This window comes from Pelophylax lessonae (genome assembly GCF_965119305.1).
Source record: "Pelophylax lessonae genome assembly, chromosome: 4".
In the NCBI taxonomy this organism is placed as follows: domain Eukaryota; kingdom Metazoa; phylum Chordata; class Amphibia; order Anura; family Ranidae; genus Pelophylax; species Pelophylax lessonae.
Genome location: NC_138771.1, coordinates 594500582 through 594523075, shown reverse-complemented (window position 1 = coordinate 594523075; position 22494 = coordinate 594500582). Strand labels below are relative to the sequence as shown.

Here is a 22494-nt window from a genome sequence, read left to right as displayed (position 1 = left end):
CGCACTGGGTCAGGCGCGACATAGTCAGACTGGACAGGGACTGGCCCCGTGAGTTAAACGTCTCGCCAAGTCGCATACGGCCGGGTCTATTCCCGAGACGCAGCATTCCTATTTGACCAACAGCCCCCCCACTTTAGCGGAGGGGGGTTCTGTCAGGAGATGGCGCCCGCCTGTTGCGGTATGATGAGTAAATGTTCCTTGCTTTTCCCCTGGCAGATTTTGGGGGTGGACGCGGGCCCCTCCCTGGGACGGTCGGACCCTCACAATCCCGGGTTCCCCTCTGTCCTGTCACACACCCCCCACCTACTGCCCTCCCTTCACTCCTGGGGATTTTGGTACATGGGTGACTGTGTCTACCTGTCACTCCAGGGCCCACCCTTCAATCTATCCCGTTCAGGAGGCTGGGGGGTCCCCATGAGGGTCCTCAGTAGTTCCGCAGGCCACGCGGGGCCGCCATTTTCTTGTAGCCCACGTGCATGAAGCAGTGGCCATCTTGGTACACCCGGCGCCATTTTCCGGTGGATTTTTCTGATAGAGAATCACTTAGTGGGAATTCCTGGAGGCGTTTTTGTGGGTGGAGCCCCTCCCTATACTCTGGGTTCTGATCTTCTGATTTTTCTTTCTGGATCAAGATTGCTGCTGACACGTGCTGTGCAGACGTTCTGGGCCTCCTAGTGCGTCTTGGTGTAGGGTGGTGAGTCTGAGGGGTCTCTTTCTCTCTCTCTCTGTTCTGGGGGTCCCCAGTGCGTGCCGCCTGACCTCCTGGGGGCGCTGTAGCGTGGTGGGACGTTTTTGGGGAAAAAAACAACAAACATTTTTTTACATTTTTTGCGGATGGGTTCTCCTGGTGCAACATAGACCCTGTGGAACGTGTGCCCCCACCTGACCCCCTTAGGGAGGCTGCAGGGCCCTCTGGCTCCCAGCTGTCCATAGATGCAATTTTGGCGGTCCAGGAATCGTTTGTGTCCTGGGTGGAGGTGGCCTTGTAGGGGCGAGGTCCTAAAAAACACCCTACACCTACCCCTGCCTCATCTGATGTTTCGAATTCAGAGTCTGACTCAGCCACCGCAGATGCGGGTCTCCCTGCTGGGCCGACTACCTCCCGCCCTGTCTCCAGTGGAGGATTCCCCGTCCTTTAAGGATCCGGTGGTTAGAAAGACGGAGTCTGTAGCTCGCAATATGTACTCCCTGGTGGGGCCTGCACTCAGACCAGTGTTTACGGTTGCCCTGGTCTTTCAAACATTGACTGAATGGGCTAAGTTACTACACCGAGACCTAGAAGGGAAACCTGTTCCTCCTGCCTTTTGAGGGGCTGTTGGACCAGCTGGTGCAGGGGCTGCAATTTGTTTGTGATGCCGCGCTGGATACTGCTCCCATATTGGGCCGAATGTCTGTTTCGGCAGTGGTCCTCTGGCATATACTTTGGCTAAAGTGCTGGCCTGCGGATCAGACCTCAAAGAAGGCCATGACTGATCTAACTTTTCAAGGAGATCGCCTGTTTGGGGCTACCCTGGATGACCTTATCAAAGGTCTCACAGGGGGTAAGAGTACCTCCTTTTCACCTCACAAAAAGTTTTTTCGTCCCTCAGGGTGAGTCGATAAGGCAAAGCCCTTCAATACTCCCTCGGGTGGGTCTAAGTGGTCCTGGTCTGCCAAAAACAAATCTAGTTTTTCCAGACCCGACGACAAGGCCCCTTCAGCCTGAAGGTGCGCCCTTGCCCGTATCTGGGGTGGGGGGACGTCTTTGCCGGTTTCCGGACCTGTGGCTCTCCCAGATACAAGACAAATGCTTTCAAGAAGTCCTACGGTCTGGTTATAAGATCGAGTTTCGATCCGTCCCGCCAGTGAGGTTTTCCCTTCCAATGTGTGACTGTCTCCGAATCGCTTGCAGGTTCTCTTTGGGGTAGTTCATGACCTGGTACAATAGGGAGCAATAGTTCCAGTTCTGTGTGCAGAACATTTTCAGGGCTTTTATTCAAACCCATTTACGGTCCCTAGGAAGGAGGGCAAGGTGTGTCCAATTCTGGACCTGAAGGAACTGAATTGCTTCGTGCGAGTTCAAAAATTCAATATGGAATCAGTTTGCACGGTGGCGGCTTCCCTATAGCGGGGATTTCCTGGCCTCCATAGACATCAGATGCCTACCTTCACATCCCAATATGTGCAGGTCACCAACGGTTTCTCCATTTTGCCATGGGAGAGGATCACTATCAGTTTGTGGCGTTACCCTTTGGTCTCGCCTCTGCTCCTCAGGTCTTCACAAAGGTGTTGGCTCCAGTCCTGGTCCTGGTGCTGTTGTGACAGCGGGGAATATCAGTCCTGGGTCACCTGGACAATCTGCTTCTCCGTGCGGAGTCTCCCTCAGTGCTGGTGACAAATTTGGAGATCACCTTGAGAACTCTGGAGGAGTTGGGGTGGATTCCGAATCCTCAGAAGTCGTCCCTGGTCCTTCAATGAGACTGGAATGTCTGGGCCTGACGTTGGATTCGTCCTCTGCCAAGGTATTTCTTCCTCCGTAAAAACTCCAAAACCTCCAGACCACGGTTCAGCTGTTGCTGTCCAACAAATGGTCGTCCCTTCGGACCTGTATGAGAGTTCTGGGACTGATGGTGTCATCCTTCGAGGCGGTCACCTTCGCTCTATTCCACACGAGGATCCTCCAGAAGGAAATCCTTCTCAAATGGAACAAGAATCCAACTTCCCTGGACAATCAGATCCAGCTGAGCCAGGTGACCAGGGGGTCCCTGATTTCATGCCTTCGATCCCCAGTCGACAGGCCTTGGATGCAGGGGAATGGCCTCTCCATCTGGAGGTGTTCCAGCAGTTGTGCCTTCGTTGGGGCACTCCAGATGTAGATCTGTTGGCGTCTCAGATCAACAGGAAAGTGCAGAGGTATGTGGCTCGCTCCCGGAACCCTCTGGCGGACGCCTCAGATGCGCTGGTGGCACCGTGGGGGTCAGTAACAGCTGATGTATGCTTTTCCTCTTAAGTTTCTGCCAAGACTTTGCAGAGTCGAGGTGGAAGGAATTCCGATCATTCTTGTGGCTCTGGACTGGCCTCGCCAAGCTTGGTAAGCCGACCTGGTCAGGCTAGTCATGGACGCTCCTTGGAGACTTTCTCTCAGGGAGGATCTACTGTCTCAGGGGCCAATCTTCCATCTTGCTTATGGTCGCTGGCTTTGACAGCTTGGCTGTTGAAAGCCAGGTGCTGAAGGACAGGGGGTTGTCTGCTTCCCTACTTTGCCTAAAGCGAAGAAAGCGACTTCTAGGAAGATCTGTCATCGTACATGAAAAGCTTATTTTGCGTGGTGCGAGTCTCTTGGGGCTCCCCCTCGCTCTTCCTCGGTGGCTCGGATCTTGGTCTTCCTTCAACAGAGAGGCAATTTTCTTCCAAAGGCCATTAGCTCCCATTCCCTGGTGCGTAACTTTATCCAGGGGGTGCGACACTTGGTACCTCCGGTGTGACCTCCGTTGCCACCTTGAGACCTTAATTTGGTGCTGTCGGTTCTCCAGAAACCTCCTTTTGAAAGTATTGGGGAGATTCCCCTGCTTACCTTATCCCAGAAGGTGGCCTGCCTGGTGGCTATTACTTCTGCGTGCAGGGTGTCAGAACTGATGGCATTGTCCGTTCTCCCTATCTGTTGGTTCACAGGGATAAAGTGGTACTTTGTCCGGATCTGTTCTTCCTTCCGAAGGTGGTTTGCAGTTTTCATTTGAATTAGGACATTGTGTCCTAAATATTGGATGTACGTCTTTCCGTAAAATCCTTTTCTCTGAAGTTCATTGAGGGACGCAGTACCCACCCCTCTATTTTGAGTTGGGTTGGTAGTCTTTTCTCGGACACTGATTTGATACAAAACAGACATCCTATAGCAGGAAGAGAGCGGGTATACCCCCTTGGACTGCCCATAGGCGTAGCCAGAAGTTTTTTCTGCCTAGTGTCCTACTCCTGTAGGGGGCAGCATAACCCTACTGATATGAAGATCAAAGACTGCTTTCGTCAATGAACTTCAGAGAAAAGGATTTTACGGAAAGACGTACATCCAATATTTTCCTTTTAAGATAAAGATTTTTCATAAATAAAAGCTAATTATTGTATGCACCCCTGTCAGTGGTAGATAATTTGACTCATCCCTCTGCTATATCTACAGGACAACCCAGTCTGTTGAAAAACAACAGACTTGCTAGCCAGATCGCCAGGTGAAAATAAATGAAAAGAATGCCTAGAAAAGAAAACTGATGCATTCATCACATCTAAGAATTGATAAGCTGCAATATAAAAAATGTTTGCCTTTCTGCATACAGCAATTTGTAGCCTAGATGTACTTGCTTTTAAACACTTTTTTGACCCTGCCTTTCTTTTTCTAGCCAAGCTTTGCTCAGATGAAGGAATATGCAAGTACTGAAGCTGAATCTACAACCTGACACGCGATTTACAAAGCGTATGAAATATGCAGTGTTGTGCAAGTGTGCAATCTGGCAATCCCGTACAACGGACTAATGACTATTGGAGCCAACTTTATGAAGACAGCAGTGTACGAATTGCTCTTTTTTTTTTTTTTAAGTCACTGGAACAGTGTTAACCACTTTACCAATGCAACATAACCCACCCCCCCACCCCACCAACCTTGTACACTGTATTCAATACTGGGTTGTGACCCAATGAGATCTATTTCATGGGTCGGCCAGACGTGACTGAACTCTATACGGTGCATCTGTTACCAAATTTGAACTTTAAAACTGTGAACTTGTGAAAGTCTTGTTTACTGCTCCGCGGCTAGATGAAGTCGCAGCTTCAGCTGTCCTGCGTTTTTTTTTTTTTTTTTTTTTCTTGCACAGAGATGCAGGTTTATGTTTGCAATGCATGTTCAATGTCTAAAGCAAAATGTATGCTGAAATGCTGGTGCAATAATGCAGTATTTTATATGACTATATCTGTTTGTGATAAATCAACCTGTGGCATTTTGCCTGTTGTGAGTCTACAAGAAGCAGCAGGCTCTGCCAGTCATTGGCTTGTAGGACCATAAGAGCTAAAATGCCATAGGTTGCTTCTCTTTGCCTTGACCTGTACTTTCCAATGAAGCCTTAAAAGCCTGTATAGGCTATTAGACCCCTAATGTCTCTTTAGCCCTCTGCTGAAGCTGATCAAGAACAGACTGGTCAGCTGATTACCTGGTCACACTGACAACTCTAGAATCTAGAAGTGCTGAAGCTGGGGGCATCCAGATTCATTCATTGCAGAGCAGTTTAGAGAATAGATTTTCCTCCATCGGCTTCCGCTCGCCACCCTAGCAATTTTTGTTTGTGGTTCTGAGCTCCCATGGACAGGGGTATGCAGGCAGCACAGGTCCTGAGCTCCCATGGACAGGGGTATGCAGGCAACACAGGTCCTGAGCTCCCATGGACAGGGGTATGCAGGCAGCACAGGTCCTGAGCTCCCATGGACAGGGGTATGCAGGCAGCACAGGTCCTGAGCTCCCATGGACAGGGGTATGCAGGCAGCACAGGTCCTGAGCTCCCAGGGACAGGGGTATGCAGGCAGCACAGGTCCTGAGCTCCCAAGAACAGGAGTACGCAGGCAGCACAGGTCCTGAGCTCTCAAGAACAGGAGTACGCAGGCAGCACAGGTCCTGAGCTCCCATGGCAGGCAGCACAGTGGCTAAGTGGTTAGCACTTCCACCTGGAAGCACTAGGATTGTCGGTTCGAATCCCAACCACGGCACTACCTGCCTGGAGAGTTTACATGTTCTCCCTGTGCCTGCATGGGTTTCCTTTCGGATACTCCGGCTTGTTCCCACGCTCCAAAGACATGCTTGTAAGTTAACTGGCTGCTGTCACAATTAGCCCTAATGTGTGTATGTATGAATGTGAGTCAGGGACTTTAGACTGTAAGCCCTTTGAGGGCAGGGACTGATGCGAATGTATAATAAATATGTAAAGGGCTGCGAAAATTGATGGCGCTATCGAAAGGACCTGTAATCAAACAAAGAATAAAATGTGGGTGGCAAGGAGGGTCATCACACATTGACTGATCTAAAACCGTAGCAGCCATGAGCTTGTTGTAATCCTTACATTGCCATGACGTGGCACACATCATTGGCAGTGAAAGGGTTAAACTGAGCTTTAAGCGGATGTAAAAACACCAATCAATGCAATTGTGTGCTCCTTATATTTAAAAAAAAAAAAAAAAAAAAAGTATTTACATGTATTTTTTTAAGTTAAACTAGTGTAAGTCCCTTATTTCGACTTTGTTTTAGACTCTTGATTTCCCTGTACAGCAGCACCCAGATTGGGAGAAGGAAGGACAGCACTTGGGGCCAGTCAGTTCTGCAGTTCACATGAGCTTACAAAGAAATATTCTGAAAGGAATCCAATCATAGTCTAGGGACTTGCTTTCCTTCATTCTCCAATCACAAAATAAGGACTTCCTTTCCTTCATTTTCCAATCACAGACTAAGGACTTAATTTCCTTCATTCTCCAATCACAGACTAGGGACTTCCTTTCCTTCATTCTCCAATCACAGACCAAGGACTTCCTTTCCTTCCTTCTCCAATCACAGACTAAGGACTTCATTTCCTTCATTCTCCAATCACAGACCAAGGACTTCCTTTCCTTCATTCTCCAATCACAAACTAAGGACTTCCTTTCTTTCCTTCTCCAATCACAGACTAAGGACTTCCTTTTCTTCATTCTCCAATCGCAGTCTAGGGACTTCCTTTCCTTCATTCTCCAATCGCAGACTAGGGACTTCCTTTCCTTCATTCTCCAATCACAGACTAGGGACTTCCTTTCCTTCATTCTCCAATCACAGACTAGGGACTTCCTTTCCTTCATTCTCCAATCACAGACTATGGACTTCTTTTCCTTCATTCTCCAATCCCAGACTAGGGACTTCCTTTCCTTCCTTCTCCAATCAGACTAGGGGCTTCCTTTCCTTCCTTCTCCAATCAGACTAGGGACTTCCTTTCCTTCATTCTCCAATCAGACTAGGGACTTCCTTTCCTTCATTCTCCAATCACAGACTAAGGACTTCCTTTCCTTCATTCTCCAATTGCAGTCTAGGGACAGGCAGGTGACCTGGTTGTATTAGGTGCAGTAAAGTCAGGCTGTGCTATTTGGCAGAGCTGTGTAAATCTCAGGACTAGATGGACAGTAGAAGAGCTCCCTTATGTGTAGTTCATCTGTGTATTTAGCTGTTTGCCTGGAGTTCTGCTTTAGGTTGTATAGTAAACAGAAAATGAATTTGCCTTTTAAATAAGTTGCTTATCAGGTATTTTGACACCTTTGCCCCCTGATGTGAATAATTAAACTCCTTTTAAACAGTCTAAAAAAAGCCGTGTTTTGTGTACTTCTTGGGGGTCATTCTAGTGATACATTTGTGCTGCTTTTGATGCCAGGTACAATCATCGGGGTTGGGGGGGGGGGGGGGGGGTTTACCCTGCTGGGTGCTTTGAGGGGAGGTAGAGGACGACAACTTTATTAAAAGTGATGTTCTTTTCAAATGTTTGTAAATCCCGCATATACCCAGTGAAGTGATACAGAGATTAAACAGTACCTTGAAAAAGTATTCATACCCCTTGACATTTTCCACATTTTGTAATGTTCCAAACAAAAACGTATTTGTATTAGACCAGCACAAAGTGGCACATAATTGTGAAGTGGAAGGAAAATGATAAATGATTTTCAAATTTTTTTTTTTTTTTTTTTTACAAATAAATATCTGAAAAGTGTGGCGTGCATTTGTATTCAGCCCCCCTGAGTCAGTACTTTTGTAGAATCATCTTTCGCTGCAATTACAGCTGCAAGTCTTTTTGGGGATGTCTCCACCAGCTTTGCACATCTAGAGAGTGACATTTTCGCCCATTCTTCTTTGCAAAATTGCTTAAGCTCTGTCAGATTGGACGGAGAGCGTCTCTGAACAGCAATTGTTAAGTCTTTCCACAGATTCTCAATTCGATTTCGGTCTGAACTTTGACTGGGCCATTCTAACACATAAATATGCTTTGATCTAAACCATTCCATTGTAGCTCTGCCTGTATGTTTAGGGTCATTGAGACTGGGGAGGAGGTTCACCTTCCAGCAGGACAAGCCTTTATCAGACTCTAACAGGTTTACATCTAAGATTGCCCTGTATTTGGCTCCACCCATCTTCCCATTAACTCTAACCAGCTTCCCTGTCCCTGCTGAAGAAAAGCATCCCCACAACCTGGCGCTGCCACCACCATGTTTCACGGTGGGGATGGTGTGTTCAGGGTAATGTTCAGTGTTAGTTTTCTGCCACACATAGCATTTTGCTTTTAGGCCAAAAAGTTCAATTGTGGTCTCTTCTGACCAGAGCACCTTCTTCCACATGTTTGCTGTGTCCTCCACGTGGTTTCTCGCAAACTGAAAACAGGACTTCTTATGGCTTTCTTCTTGTCACTCTTCCATAAAGGCCAGATTTGTGGAGTGCATGACTAATAGTTGTCCTGTGGACAGATTCTCCCACCTGAGCTGTGGATCTCTGCAGCTCCTCCAGAGTTACCATTGGCCTCTTGGCTGCTTCTCTGATTAATGCTCTCCTTGCCCGGCCTGTCAGTTTAGTTGGAGGGCCATGTCTTGGTAGGTTTGTAGTTGTGCCGTACTCTTTCCATTTTTGGATGATGGATTGAACAGTGCTCCGTGAGATGTTCAAAGCTAGAGATATTTTTTTTAACCGTTAACATTGTTTATTAGGTGAAACAAAAAAAGTACAAACATGAGAATAGAAAACCATTCATGCCTTTTCCAGTAGATCCAAACCTAAGGAGAGGGTTGAACAAAGTGCTTCAAACAAGAACACATGTACAGTCACGTGGAAGAAAATGCCAAAGCCATTTACAGTTTCTTTACCCCAGGACCAGACTGGACTTTCCTCCTGGAGGATTTCGCTTACTGGCTACTGCTACAGGGGCAGCAGGTTGTACGCTTTCTTCAGCAACTTGAGATCCATCGTTTCCAGACTATGTTTCTTTCTAGTACTTCTGCTTCAACCATGTGATCAGCAGCTTCTCCACATTCTTCCTGATTACATGTTTTCGGTGTATCTTCTGGGTTTCCACATGCTGAACTATATTGGCTACCTTTTCTCTATCGCTCATTGACAGACGTAGTCTTCTTGATTCTCAAGAGCTGGGTTATGTTGTCTCCGCAGGAGTAGGACTAGGCAGAAAGACAAAACGTTCTGGCTCCACCTTAGGGGCAGTCCCTGAGGGTATATCCTCCCTCTCTCTGCTACAGGGAATCAGTTTTTTTCTGTCTAGTCAGGAGTAAGGACCTAAGTTCCTTGCTGGGATCTTTTGGTCCTGGCAAGACTTTTTTTCTTTAAGAAAAAGACATTTTTTAGGTAGTTTTCTCCAGTGTTTTTTTCCTGTGAGATCTTCTAGCAAAAATGCCGGACTGGGCGACACTTGTGGTCACCCCAGCCGGCCTACGAGCGCGCGCAGACCATGGCATTGCGCTTGGTCGGCCGCGACATATTCAAGTAAGTATGCGGGGCCGGGCGACGGGCTGGATGTTGAGATCCAGTGGTCACCCCGGTTTCTGCCTACGAGCGCGTGCAGACCAGAGCTCCGCGATGGGTCGGCCGCGACGGAGTCCCAGTGAAGGGACTGACTTTGCGAGTTAAAAGTCTCGCTTGGACGCCAGGTACCAGAGAGTCGAGGCGTCCACAAACCCCCACCCCGGTGGAGAGGGTATTGTGAAGAGAGGGTGCCTGTCGGTTCGGTATGGTGAGTAAACGTTCCCTTTTTTTCCTCGTTATGAGGCAGTATGTATTATGGGCCCCTCCATATATGGTCAGTATATATCTGATACTTACAAGTCCCCCTTGTAATACAGCATGTGTTTGTGGGAAGTGGACTTGGTTTAAGAGCTAACACTCTACCCAGCAGACTGTAACATTACAGCAGACATAGGAGGTATAATCCTACCTTATGTGTAGTGTATCTCTGTAGATCCATATATCACCTCTTAGCAGAGTGCAGGTGGATGTGCTGGGAAGACGATTTCGGCGGTCCGCCGCCATTTTGCCGTAGACCGAATGCATGTATGTCCTCAGGTCACGCCGGCCGCCATGTTTTTGGAGTCTTATGTCTCTTCTATGGGGGCGGCCATGTTTTGTGAGCCCAGCTACCTCGTGGAGGGCTGGGAACGCCGGAAGGCGTACACAGGGGGCGGAGCCACGCCTTCTACCCGGGAAAAAGCAAACCGCTCCTTCCAGTCTGTGTAAGACAGACGCTGACTGCAGTTGGTTGGAAACTGCACTGCATCGGTTGGTGAGCCTTGGGGGTCCCTCTCTCTCTCTCTGGGATCGAGAAGCAGGTACTCTGAGGGGCGCTATTGCGCTAGGGGGAGACACACACAAAAAAAAAAAAAAAAAAAAAAGAAAAAGTTTTTTTATTTTGCTGGCAAAGGTGTCCTGTATTAACATGGACCCTGCCACTCATGTATCTCCTCCGGATCCCCTCGAGGGGTCTGCGGGATCCTCCAGCACCCCATTGACAATTGAATCATTGTCAGCTATTATGGAAACTTTTGTGTCCCGGGTGGAAGTGGCTTGTCAGGGACAGGGCGCAAGAAAGCGACCCCCGCCTAACCCCTTATTATCTGAAACCTCGGATTCAGACTCTGAGCCTATTTCTGCAGTTGCAGGTACTTCATCTGGGATTGGTGTCTCGGGTCCTGTCTCTTCAGACAGTGAGGAGGATGTTTCGGCATCCGCCATAGCCCGAGAGGAAGCGTTGGTAAACGCACTCATTGTATCTGTTCAAGAGACCTTAAGGTTACAGGGTATTCCATCGGAAATAGCTGAAACTGAAATCCCTTTTGGGACTAAAAAACGCATCAAAGTGGCGAAGGTTTTTCCATTGCCCAAATGTTTTGGCAATCCAATCGAAGAAGAATGGCGTCTGCCAAAACGCACTTTTACTATTTCTAAACGCATTGACAGGCGTTATCCGTTTGAGGAAACCCTTATTAAGAAATTGACAGAACCACCTGTGGTGGATTCACCAATTGCTAGATTGAATAAAGCCACGGTTATTCCTTTAGAAGACGCTCCGTCTTTTAAAGATCCAGTGGATCGCAAGATAGAAGCTATGTCTCGCACCATGTTTTCCTTGATTGGATCAGCTTTCAGACCTATAATAGCTATTGGTCTGGTTTCGCAGGCTGTAACTGAATGGACCAAGTGGTTACGCCGGGACTTAGAAGAGGTCCCTCAGGCGGTATCAGATTTGTTGGAACAAATGATACAGGGGTTACAGTTTGTGTGTGATGCGGCGTTAGACGCCACTCCATTAATGGCGCGAGCATCAGTCTCAGCAGTGGTTCTCAGGCGTACACTGTGGCTAAAAGGTTGGTTAGCCGACCAAGGTTCCAAAAAAGCATTGGCTAATATCCCCTTTTCAGGAGAGCGTCTATTTGGAGCCAACTTAGATGAGATCATTAAGGATCTCACCGGTGGAAAGGGCACCTTTTTACCGCAAAATTTTAAAGGTAGAGGAACTCGTCAAAGACGAGGGCCTTCTTTTTCTGCTCACAAGAGGTTTTTTCGTCCAGCGGGTGAAAAAACTAAGTCCTCCAAAGCTCCTGCAGGAGGCGTCAGGGGTCGTTGGTCGGGCAAGCAAAAGCCCGCCCCCTCCAGACCTGAAGATAAACCATCCAAAGCCTGAAGGTGCGCCCCCACCCATAACTGGGGTGGGGGGACGTCTTCGCCGGTTCCCGGATCCATGGCTTTCCAGAATCCCGGACAAATGGGTTTGCGAAGTCATAAGGTCAGGGTACAAGATCGAGTTTCGATCTCTCCCACCGGCGCGATTCTTCCCTTCCAATATCCGACTATCCGCAGATCGTTTAGAAGATCTGCGGAGAGCAGTCACAGATTTACTACAACAAGGAGTGGTAGTCCACGTTCCTTGGACAGAACGGTTTCAAGGGTTTTATTCAAACCTGTTTACAATACCCAGGAAAGAGGGCAAAGTGCGTCCAATTCTGGACTTAAGAGCACTCAATTCTTTCGTCAACATAAGAAGATTCAGAATGGAGTCCATTCGCACGGTAGCAGCCTTCCTGCATCCAGGGGATGTCCTAGCGTCCATAGACATCAAGGACGCCTATCTTCACATTCCCATTTTCGCAGGACATCAGCGTTTTCTACGCTTTTCCGTAGAGGAGAACCACTATCAGTTTGTGGCGTTACCTTTCGGTCTCGCCACGGCTCCGCGGGTCTTCACAAAGGTGTTAGCCCCAATGTTGGCACTTCTGCGCCAAAGAGGTATATCGATCCTTGGTTACCTAGACGATCTTCTGCTTCATGCAGAGTCTCCTCAGACCTTGCTACAAAACATAGAAATTACTATGATTTCTTTACAGGAATTCGGGTGGCTGGTGAACCAGCAAAAGTCATTTCTGGTTCCCACCCAGAGGCTCGAATATCTGGGTCTAATCCTAGACACAGTCAGGACAAGAGTTTTTCTTCCGGTAGGGAAACTCCGAAAGATTCAATCAGCAGTCCAGTTGTTACTGTCCAACAACTGGTCTTCCCTTCGGACTTGCATGAGGGTTCTGGGGTTGATGGTGGCTTCATTCGAAGCAGTCCCATTTGCCCAGTCCCATACCCGAATTCTTCAGCAAGAGATTCTTCTCAGATGGAATCGGAATCCGGAATCCCTGGACAATCAGATACGATTGAGCAAACAGACCAGAGAGTCTCTGGTTTGGTGGCTTCGGTCTCCAATGCTCAGCCAGGGAAAGTCATTTCTGCCAATATATTGGACGATAGTGACCACGGATGCCAGTCTATCCGGATGGGGAGGAATTCTCGGTCAGTTATCTGTCCAGGGACTTTGGTCCCCGGAAGAATCCAGGTTACCGATAAATGTATTGGAACTGAGAGCGATCAGACTTTGTCTGATTCACTAGACCGAGCAGCTCCAGGGCAGCCCGGTTCGGATCCAGTCGGACAATGCCACGGCCGTGGCTTATGTCAATCACCAGGGGGGCACCAAGAGTGTCCGAGCGGCCAAAGAAGTGGCTTGCATTCTTCGCTGGGCGGAACGATTTGCTCCAGCAATCTCTGCGGTGTTCATTCCGGGGGTGGAGAATTGGCAGGCAGATTATCTCAGCCGTCAGACCCTGGATCAGGGGGAATGGTCCCTCCATCCAGACGTTTTCCACCAGTTGTGCCTACGGTGGGGCACCCCGGATGTGGATCTGTTGGCATCACGATTCAACAGGAAAGTTCAGAGATTCGTGGCTCGCTCCCGCGATCCTCTAGCAGAAACCGCAGACGCACTGATCGCCCCGTGGGGGCAATACCAGCTAATATATGCCTTCCCTCCTCTCGCGTTACTGCCAAGACTTCTTCGCAGGATAGAGGAGGAAGGAATCCCAGTAGTCCTGGTAGCTCCGGACTGGCCTCGTCGAGCTTGGTACGCCGACATGGTCAGACTGGTGGCGGACGTCCCATGGAGACTTCCTATCAGGGAGGATCTACTGTCTCAGGGACCGATCTTCCATCCTGCTTTACGATCGCTGGCTTTAACGGCCTGGCTATTGAGACCCAGGTGCTGAAGGACAAAGGTTTGTCAGCTTCAGTTATTCCTACTCTAGTTGAAGCAAGGAAAGCGACTTCCAGAAAGATTTATCATCGCACATGGAAGTCCTACATTGCATGGTGTGAACCTTTGGGGTTCCGTCCTCGGTCTTATTCGATTAGTCGAATATTGGCTTTTCTGCAACAAGGGGTTGAGCAGAAACTGGCCTTGAGTACTATCAAGGGTCAGGTCTCAGCATTAGCCATCTTCTTTCAGAAGCCTTTGGCTACTCATTCCTTGGTGCGGAACTTCATCCAGGGGGTGCGACATCTGGCTCCGCCAGTGCACGCGCCGTTACCCCCCTGGGATCTTAATTTAGTGTTGTCGGTTCTTCAGAAACCTCCCTTTAAAGATATTAGGGAGATTCCTCTACCCACGTTGTCCCAGAAGGTGGCCTTCTTGGTGGCTATTACTTCTGCACGCAGGGTGTCAGAACTGGCCGCATTATCTTGTCGTTCACCATATCTGGTGGTTCATAGAGATAAGGTGGTTCTTCGTCCGAATCCATCCTTCCTACCAAAAGTGGTTTCAGAATTTCATCTGAATGAAGAAATTGTATTACCTTCCCTGTGTCCTAAGCCCAGTCATCCGCGAGAGTTTGCTTTACACTCCTTGGATGTGGTTCGGGCGATCAGGGTATACTTGAAAACGACAGACTCGTTTCGCAAGACGGATTCACTTTTTGTGATCCCAGATGGACCCAAAAAGGGGTTGCCTGCATCTGCCGCGACCATTTCCAGATGGATCAGACAGACGGTAGTGCAGGCTTATTCTATTAAGGGTCAGGAGCCCCCGTTCCCTGTTAAGGCGCACTCCACTCGGGCACTTAGTGCGTCATGGGCCTTTCGCCATCAGGCGTCAGTGGTCCAGGTGTGCAAGGCGGCTACCTGGTCGTCGGTGCATACCTTTTCTAAACATTATAAAGTTGATGTAATGGCATCGTCTGATGCCTCGTTTGGCCGCAAGGTTTTGCAGGCCGCAATTTGAGGAGACCAGTGGTCTACCTCGAGGGTTTTTTTCCGTTGGAAAATTTTTTCTTTAGTCTCATTCTTTGTTTATAATGAGCCTTTAAAACTTCTAGTTTGGCACCGGTTGGGCCTTCTAGATTGGATTTGATTTTGTCAATCCCACCCCTCATTTGTGGCACTGCTTCTGGATGTCCCAGCTCTTGAGAATCAAGAAGACTACGTCTGTCAATGAGCGATAGAGAAAAATGGATTTTTGTAAGATCTTACCGTAAAATCCTTTTCTCTTAAGCTCATTGACAGACGTAGTACCCGCCCCTCTATCATTGAGTTGGGTTGGGTTAAATTCTCTGTACTGCTTTAAACAGAACTGATTCCCTGTAGCAGAGAGAGGGAGGATATACCCTCAGGGACTGCCCCTAAGGTGGAGCCAGAACGTTTTGTCTTTCTGCCTAGTCCTACTCCTGCGGAGACAACATAACCCAGCTCTTGAGAATCAAGAAGACTACGTCTGTCAATGAGCTTAAGAGAAAAGGATTTTACGGTAAGATCTTACAAAAATCAATTTTTTCTGAAGCACGGAATGCAGGAGTTGGTTCATTGTCTGGTATGCCAAATATGGTGGAAGCCATCTTATGTTTTCTAACAGGCTGTTGCTGCGGTGGATCACCAACACCAAAAGAGAAGCTGGACCCCCCACCTGGAGGTCTCAGGACTCTAGAGCTATTGCGGCCCTCGGGGTCCAGTCCCTGGAACGTAGCTGTGGTAGACATGGCTTCTTTTTTATGGCAGCAACGGAGATATTTTTTTTAAACTTAACTCTGCTTTAAAATTCTTCACAACGTTATACCTGACATGTCTGGTTTGTTCCTTGGCCTTCATGCTGTTTGTTCACTAAGGTTCTCTAACAAACTTCTGAGGGCTTCACAGAACAGCTGTATTTATTGTGAGATTAAATGGTACACAGGTGGACTCTATTAACTAATTAGGGGACTTCTGAAGGCAATTGGTTCCACTAGATTTTAGTTGGGGGTATCAGAGTAAAAGGGGCTGAATACAAATGCACGCCACACTTTTCAGATATTTATTTGTAAATCCCACATAAAATCCAAACAAAATAAATTTTATGTTTTTGGTCGTAACATGACAAAATGTGGAAAATTTCAAAGGGTATGAATGCTTTTTCAAGACGCTGTATATAAGTTGTACCTGTTTATTTGCAGTCTTCTCTTCTCTACTGCCGTTCGAAGTCCAGAATATATACAGCTTGTCTGTCTTAGCTGTCAGAAAAAAGGGGGCAGAGAGTTGAAATTACACACTGCAGAGCTCAGTGAGAGCTGATTGGAGGGAAGGGACACCCCCCCCCCCCCTTCATACAGCACACAGGAACAGAGCTGAGGCTGTCAATCACAAGCTGTGTGCTGGAGCTTCCTCCACTGTCACTTTTTTATGTCTTGGTGTCAGAAGATCTTGTCAGAAGTGACTTGTACAGATAGCAAAAGAATGAAGCAGCAGACAGAAATTACACTTAACGTTCTGAATTGGGACAAACACACACTATAGAGGGATATGCTTTGTTTAAATTTCATGTCTGAGGTTTACAACCACTTTAAATCAGATTTTACATTATCACAATTTCAAAAAGAACATCAGTAGCTAATCCATCCATGACCATGTAGTATTAATCGCCACTATCTCTCTAAGGATTTCATGCACATGAATGTTTTTAGCGATTTTCTATAATTCAGGTACGTTTCCCAGCGCTTTCCTGCTTCTGGGGAGCCACATGTGCTGCGTACAGCCTCACATTTCAAGTGAATGTCAGTACGTAGCTGTATGCTTGTAAACACAATGCAAGGAAGCATGCACAAACGACCATGTACAGCCATTCACTAGAATGGCAGGCTGTGAGTGGCACCTGCCATTTTCTGGGCATGGGAAAGTGTCGGGAAATTTATGCCTGGCATAGAAAAGCCTAAAAATGTCCATGTGCATAAACCCTGATAAGATACTGTTGCTTTATGCAAGGTGGTATCAAAGTTTTGAGACTAGTTTTTTCGGAGGCTGAGTTAGTTGAAGGTCTTCCTGATCTCTCATCTGATACCACCTTGTACTGCATTGGCATGGATGAAATATCCACTGATCTTGCTCTTTTTTTTTTTTTTTTTTTAAATGTGATCAAGTGAGATCTGATTTTAAGGACAACATTACTTTTTTTTTTGAAGTTTCAAACCTCTCCTCTGTGTATCCACTGTAACCTTCATTCCTGCAGCAGAAGACACTACTGTGGGGGGGAATGATGTGAAGGGAGCAGTGTAGTCCAATTCAATTCAAGATCTACTGTATCGCAGTTAATGCTGGTTCCAACAGAAAGATGTAAGAACACACAGGGTATCCCAGTTTGTTGGGTATGGGGCTGCATAGCCGCAGACCGGTTAGAGTGTCCATGCTGACCTGTGTCCACAGCCCAAAGTGTCTACAGTGGGCATGTGATCATCAGAACGGGACCAAAAAGCAATGGAAGAAGGTGGCCTGGGTGTGATTAATTCAAGAATGGTTTGAGGAACACAAGTTTCAGGTGTTGACTTGGCCTCCAAATTCTCTAGATCTCATTCCAATTTAACATCTGGGGAAGGGGCGTGTCCGAGCAGCGAATGTAGCCGGACATGCGCAGCTCTCGCTCCGCCGGAGATCCTGCTGTATCATCCTGACGGACACCCGATCCGACCGCGATCTTACCCGGAATAGCAGCTCTGACACCTCCTGCATGCCCAGATCCCTCGGTGAGTCTTCCCATCTCACTGCCCGATGTCTAAGGGGCAGAAGTCCGGCCGCCCAGTTCCAGAGTCCCAGGCCCAAGATGGCGCCCAGCCGCAGCGTGGCGCTCAGAAGGAGAGCTACAGGGATGCAGCCATGAAGTTTTTTTAACAAGCCTGCCACTAAATCCACTCCTGTGGCGGCAGCCACCCCTACCACCTCTCCTGCCTCTCACTCTGACAATGATGACACAGCCCCACTCGGGGATTTTTCTGCTCAGCTCACTGACTGGGATACTGCAGGCCATCTCCCGCCCCCCTTCCCTGTACAAGCTCCTGAGCCTACCCTGAGAGACATTATGACAGCGGTCACAGCCTGTAATACAGTAATCCCCCGCTACATCGCGGTTCAGTTTTTGCGGTCCCGGTAATTCGCGTTTTTTTTTGTAATGTTATTTTACTATATAAATCATTAAAAATGAAAGATTTTTGTGTTTTTCATAGCTCTTGCTCTGTCTCTAAGTATCTTTTATGTGTTTAAATAAGTTTCTATTGTTTTAAAAGTGTGTTTAAAGACCTTAAAGTGGAGTTCCACCCTATTTTTATACTTACCTCCATCTTCTCGCTCCGGGTCACCTGAAAAAGAAATGGATAATCGCATATTTTTTTTTTTTTTTACTTACCTCGTAGCGAAGAAAATATACTTACCTTACTTCCTTCTTCCTCCTTCCTCGGCCGCGGCCCGTCGTCACTTCCTGGCTCTGCAATGATTCCTGGGAGCTGGACGTCATAGCTCCCAGGAATCATTGCGCCTGCACCGGCCCCGACGTCAGTTCCGGGTCGCGCGCGTCATCCCCTTCTAAACAGCTTCTGGGCATGCCCAGAAGCTGTGGAGGGGTGACGCGCACGACCCGGAAGTGACGTCGGGGCCGGCGCAGAGCATCGTGGGACCACAGAAGGCGGAAGAAGACGCCGAAGAGGACGCGCTGGCTTCAAGCTGCCCACATCGGAGATGGCAGCGCTGGACAAGACGTTTGCAAGGTAAGTATTTCGTCTTGCAGGTAAGTGCAACCCGGGACAGATCAGAGGCTAGCCATTGTGGAATGCACTAGCCCTGACTGTCCCGGGGGTATTAAAAAAAAAAAAAACAAATCCAGGGTGGAACTCCGCTTTAAAATGCTTCTACACGTACAGTGACAGTAAAAAAATCATGCCTACAATGCATTTTAATAGGGTTTTTCTATTTCGCGGAATTTCACTTTTCGCGGCTGGGTCCGGAACGTAACCCCCGCAATGGAGGGGGGTTTACTGTACCTCCATTGCTGCCCTCACAGTGGAATTGAAGGGGGGCAAATCTGAGATTTCGTTCCTCCGGCATGATATGCAAAAACTCAGGGAGCGCACCTCGGCTGTGGAGGGTAGGGTGAGCTCTATTGAGAATGATATGCCCCCTCTCCAGCGGGAGGTAAAACATACTGCGCTCCTGGCTGCACAGCAGGCCGCCAGACTGGAAGATTTGGAGAACAGGATGAGGCGCAATAATGTTCGAGCTATTGGCATCCCTGAGTGGGCTGAGGGTAAAAATCCTGTCCGTTTTATTGAAAACTGGTTGACTGATACTTTCGGGCAGGACGCCTTCACTCCCATGTTTTCAGTGGAGAGGGCGCATCGAGTTCCCATGCGTCCTCTCCCCCCGGGAGCACCTCCCCGCACTTTCATTTTTAAACTTTTTAACATCTGGGGAATGTGCTGGAAAAATAAGAATGATCCAAGGAGGCGCTACCTTGCAATTTACAGGACTTAAAGTATCTGCTACTAATAGTTTGGTGCCAGATACCACAGTATACCTTCAGTGGTCTAGTGGTGTCCATGCCTTGGAGGGTTATGGTGGGTGGTCATAATGTCATGGCTGCTCAGTGTAAATATCCAGTCTGTGTTCGAATATAGAAGTAGGATACTTCTGATTGGTGGATTTGGAGTGGGGTGGAATGCTGCCTGATGTAACAAAGCAGCTGACTGCTGTTCCACAACCACTGCCTGTACTTTATGTACCATTCCGGGGATCCCATTACTGGTGTAGCTTACCCCTGCCGGAGCCGCTAGTTTGGTGATCCCTCCCAAGTTATTTGTCTTTCACTGAATTGAGTAGTGTAATACCTCGGCCACTCTGACATACCTTTTTACACAATTAAGCCACCCCAGTTTAAAATGACCTGGAGTATATTGAAGGTACGCGAGTCAACAAAGACACGGTTATACAACTATAATCACAATCTTCTAATAGTTTGATACTATGCAATGCAGTCATAAAACAGTTTTAAATATGGAGATTTTTCACGAAGGCTCCATTCACATTAGTGCATCTCCAAAGTTGCACGATTTCCAGAGTGACTTTTGTTGCGACTTTTGATCCAACTTTACATTCTTTGGGGCAAAGTCGCATAAAAAGTTGGGTGCCATTGAAAAGAATGGGATGTCCAAAGTTGCATCACAAATCGCAGAAGTGGGAATGAAGCCTAAAGGTGACTGAACCCTGATTTCACAATGTTTATCACTTAAAGCGGTTGTAAACCTAAAATAAAATAAAAAAACCTGCAAGACAAAGGCATAATGAGCTTGTATGCATCGCATACTAGCTCATTATGAATTACTTACCTTAGAACGAAGTCCCGACACGGACCCCCGGACACCGCTGCGGGCACTGACATGATCCCACGGCGTCTCTTCCGGGTTCGGCGGCTCCGGCGCTGTGATTGGCTGGAGCCGCGATGATGTAACTCCCGCGTGTGCGCACTGGAGTCATTTTCCGACAAGCTCCCGGCAAGGGAAGCTGAAGGTCCGCCGGACCTTCAGAGCGCATGCGCCGCTCGCGTGAGCTGCTGTATGCACTGCAAATATCTCCTAAACCGTGCCGGTTTAGGAGATATTAATTGTACCTACAGGTAAGCCTTATTATAGGCTTACCTGTAGTTAAAAGTGAAAAAAAAGCGGTATACTACCGCTTTAACTTGTAACAGGACCACCAGTTCCAAAAGAGTAGCTACAAGGATGTAAAAACTTCAGGGAGCTAAGTTAACCTGATTCTGTGATGGCCCTACTGAATCATAGTTGCTTGCATGGCTTTGATATTAAAAAAACATCTTTAATAAAATAAATGGTGAGACAAGTGCTAATAATTAAGATGAGCTTGTCACCAAATTGTAATCTTTCTTTTTGTTTTTGCTACCTTAGCTGGGGCCCTTCTCTTATGGTGCACAAGTGGTGAATCTTGGTTAGGTCTGTCCATCCTTCGAAGGGCGTTTTGTAAGGTGATACTATAAAATAGAAATGGAAACTTTTATTTTTTCCGCACGTGGGGTATAAACAGGGATGCCAGGTGTTTAAAATTTGCTCCTGCAGACACTTCTTATCATTGGATTGTTTACGGCAAGCATATGGAGGGTTTCCCATGGATGCTTGGCGTCATCGGCCGTAGCAGAACTTTTTTTGTAAACTCAGCCCTATACTTCGTTCAGCTGCTTACAGGGTTTGAAAAGCTGTGAGCTCCCCAGAATGATACTACTCCTTTATTATTTACAATGTATAAGCTATTGCTGGGGGTGCAGTCACAATCTGTTTCATACTATACTGTATAAGGCAATGGGAGGCAGAATTTGGGATTCATTTCACTACATTGCAGCTCCAAAAAATTATCAGACTTTCCCATGTCTCTTCCATTAGTACTAAAACTCAAGAAACCTGCTATAAGTTTCTCTCTAGATGGTACAGTGCGTCCCATCGCCTAGCTAAAATGTTCCCACGAGTGGATTCCAAATGTTGACGAGGCTGTATGCAGGAGGGCACCGATCTACATATCTGGTGGAATTGCCCCAAAATTAAATCTCTCCTTGGATTCAGAAAAGCACACTCAGACCTCTTAAATGTTCCCCTCTTTACTACCTATTTCATGCTTCTCCTTAAAATCCTACAAACACAGGGTCATCCCGCATCATTTGAATGCACCCAAAAGTCTCATTCCTAGATTTTGGAAGCAGAATCCGCCCCTTCAAGACTGGCCGAAGTAGAAACGATTATGGAGGCAGAAAGATGGGTCTATCTTGGTAAACAAAAAGAACAACAATTTCGCTATGTCTGGTTAGATGTCTTACTCAATGAAGATTGACAAGTTCCTTTGCCCTACCTGATACTGGGGGGTTTCCAGGTTTGGTTGTTTATTCACCTTATAGTGCTGGTTAGGCTGTTCTTACACCGCTGATTTACATAGTTGTTGAGGTTCAATAAAGACAATAGTCCATCCAAGTTCAACCTGTGTAGGTGTGTGTGGCTGTAATAATCTCTCATACTCCTGAATGTTCTGATCCTTGAGATGTACGTCCAAGAGTCTTTTGAAAGTAGCCATACTTCCTGCCGAAACCACCTCTTGTGGTAGCGAATTCCACAATCGTGTAGCCCTAACAGCTAAGAACCCCCTGCATTGCCTGAGGTTAAAACACTTCTCCTCTAATCGCATTGTATGCCCCTCGAGTCCTCATGCAATCTTTTTCGAGTGAATAGATTTTTTTCTATGCTGAGATCACCGTGGAGATATTTATAAATTGCTATCATGTCCCCTCTCAGGTGTCTCTTCTCCAGGGAGAATAAATCGAGCGATTACAGACGCTCTTCATAATTAAGGTCCTCCAATCCCCTAATTAGTTTAGTTGCCCTTCTCTGGACTCTCTCCAGCTCCAACACATCCATCCTGAGGACTGGCCACCAGAACTGGACAGAATACTCCAGATGTGGTCGGACCAGAGTTTTATAAAGTGGTAGGATTATAGTTTTATCTCTTCTTCTTTATGCATGCCAATATTCTGCCTGCTTTGGCAGCTGCCGCTTGACATTGCATGCTATTGCCTAGTCTATCCTCTACTAAGACTCCCAGATCCTTCTCCATCTTCGACTCCCCCAAAGGTTCCCCCCCTAAAGTGTATTGTGCTTTTATGTTTTTAGTCCCCAAGTGCAAAACCTTACACTTCTCCACATTAAACCTCATTTGCCATGTCATTGCCCACTCTGTTATTTTGTCCAGGTCATTCTGTAGGATATCTGCCTCATGCTGAGCAGTTATTGCCCTGACCAATTTTGTGTCATCTGCAAAAACTGATATAGAACTAC

General features: G+C 47.4%; 2 protein-coding genes across 3 annotated transcripts in view; one reads left to right on the top strand and one right to left on the bottom strand.

Moving 5' to 3' along the window:
- Window positions 1-5189, top strand: part of TYK2 (tyrosine kinase 2) — a 121723-nt gene extending 116534 nt beyond the window's left edge. For both annotated transcript variants that reach the window (XM_082255385.1, XM_082255384.1), the window contains exon 26: window positions 4368-5189. The gene's annotated coding sequence lies outside the window, so the exon portion shown is untranslated. The remainder of the gene's footprint in view (window positions 1-4367) is intronic.
- A 3550-nt stretch (window positions 5190-8739) lies between these two features.
- Window positions 8740-15358, bottom strand: LOC309554496 (jupiter microtubule associated homolog 1-like). The gene is given in 3 exon segments (XM_082256245.1): window positions 8740-8981; window positions 8986-9097; window positions 15125-15358. Coding segments are annotated over 3 exon segments (456 nt in total). The 5' UTR covers window positions 15355-15358; the 3' UTR covers window positions 8740-8867.
- Window positions 15359-22494: the final 7136 nt, after the last annotated feature.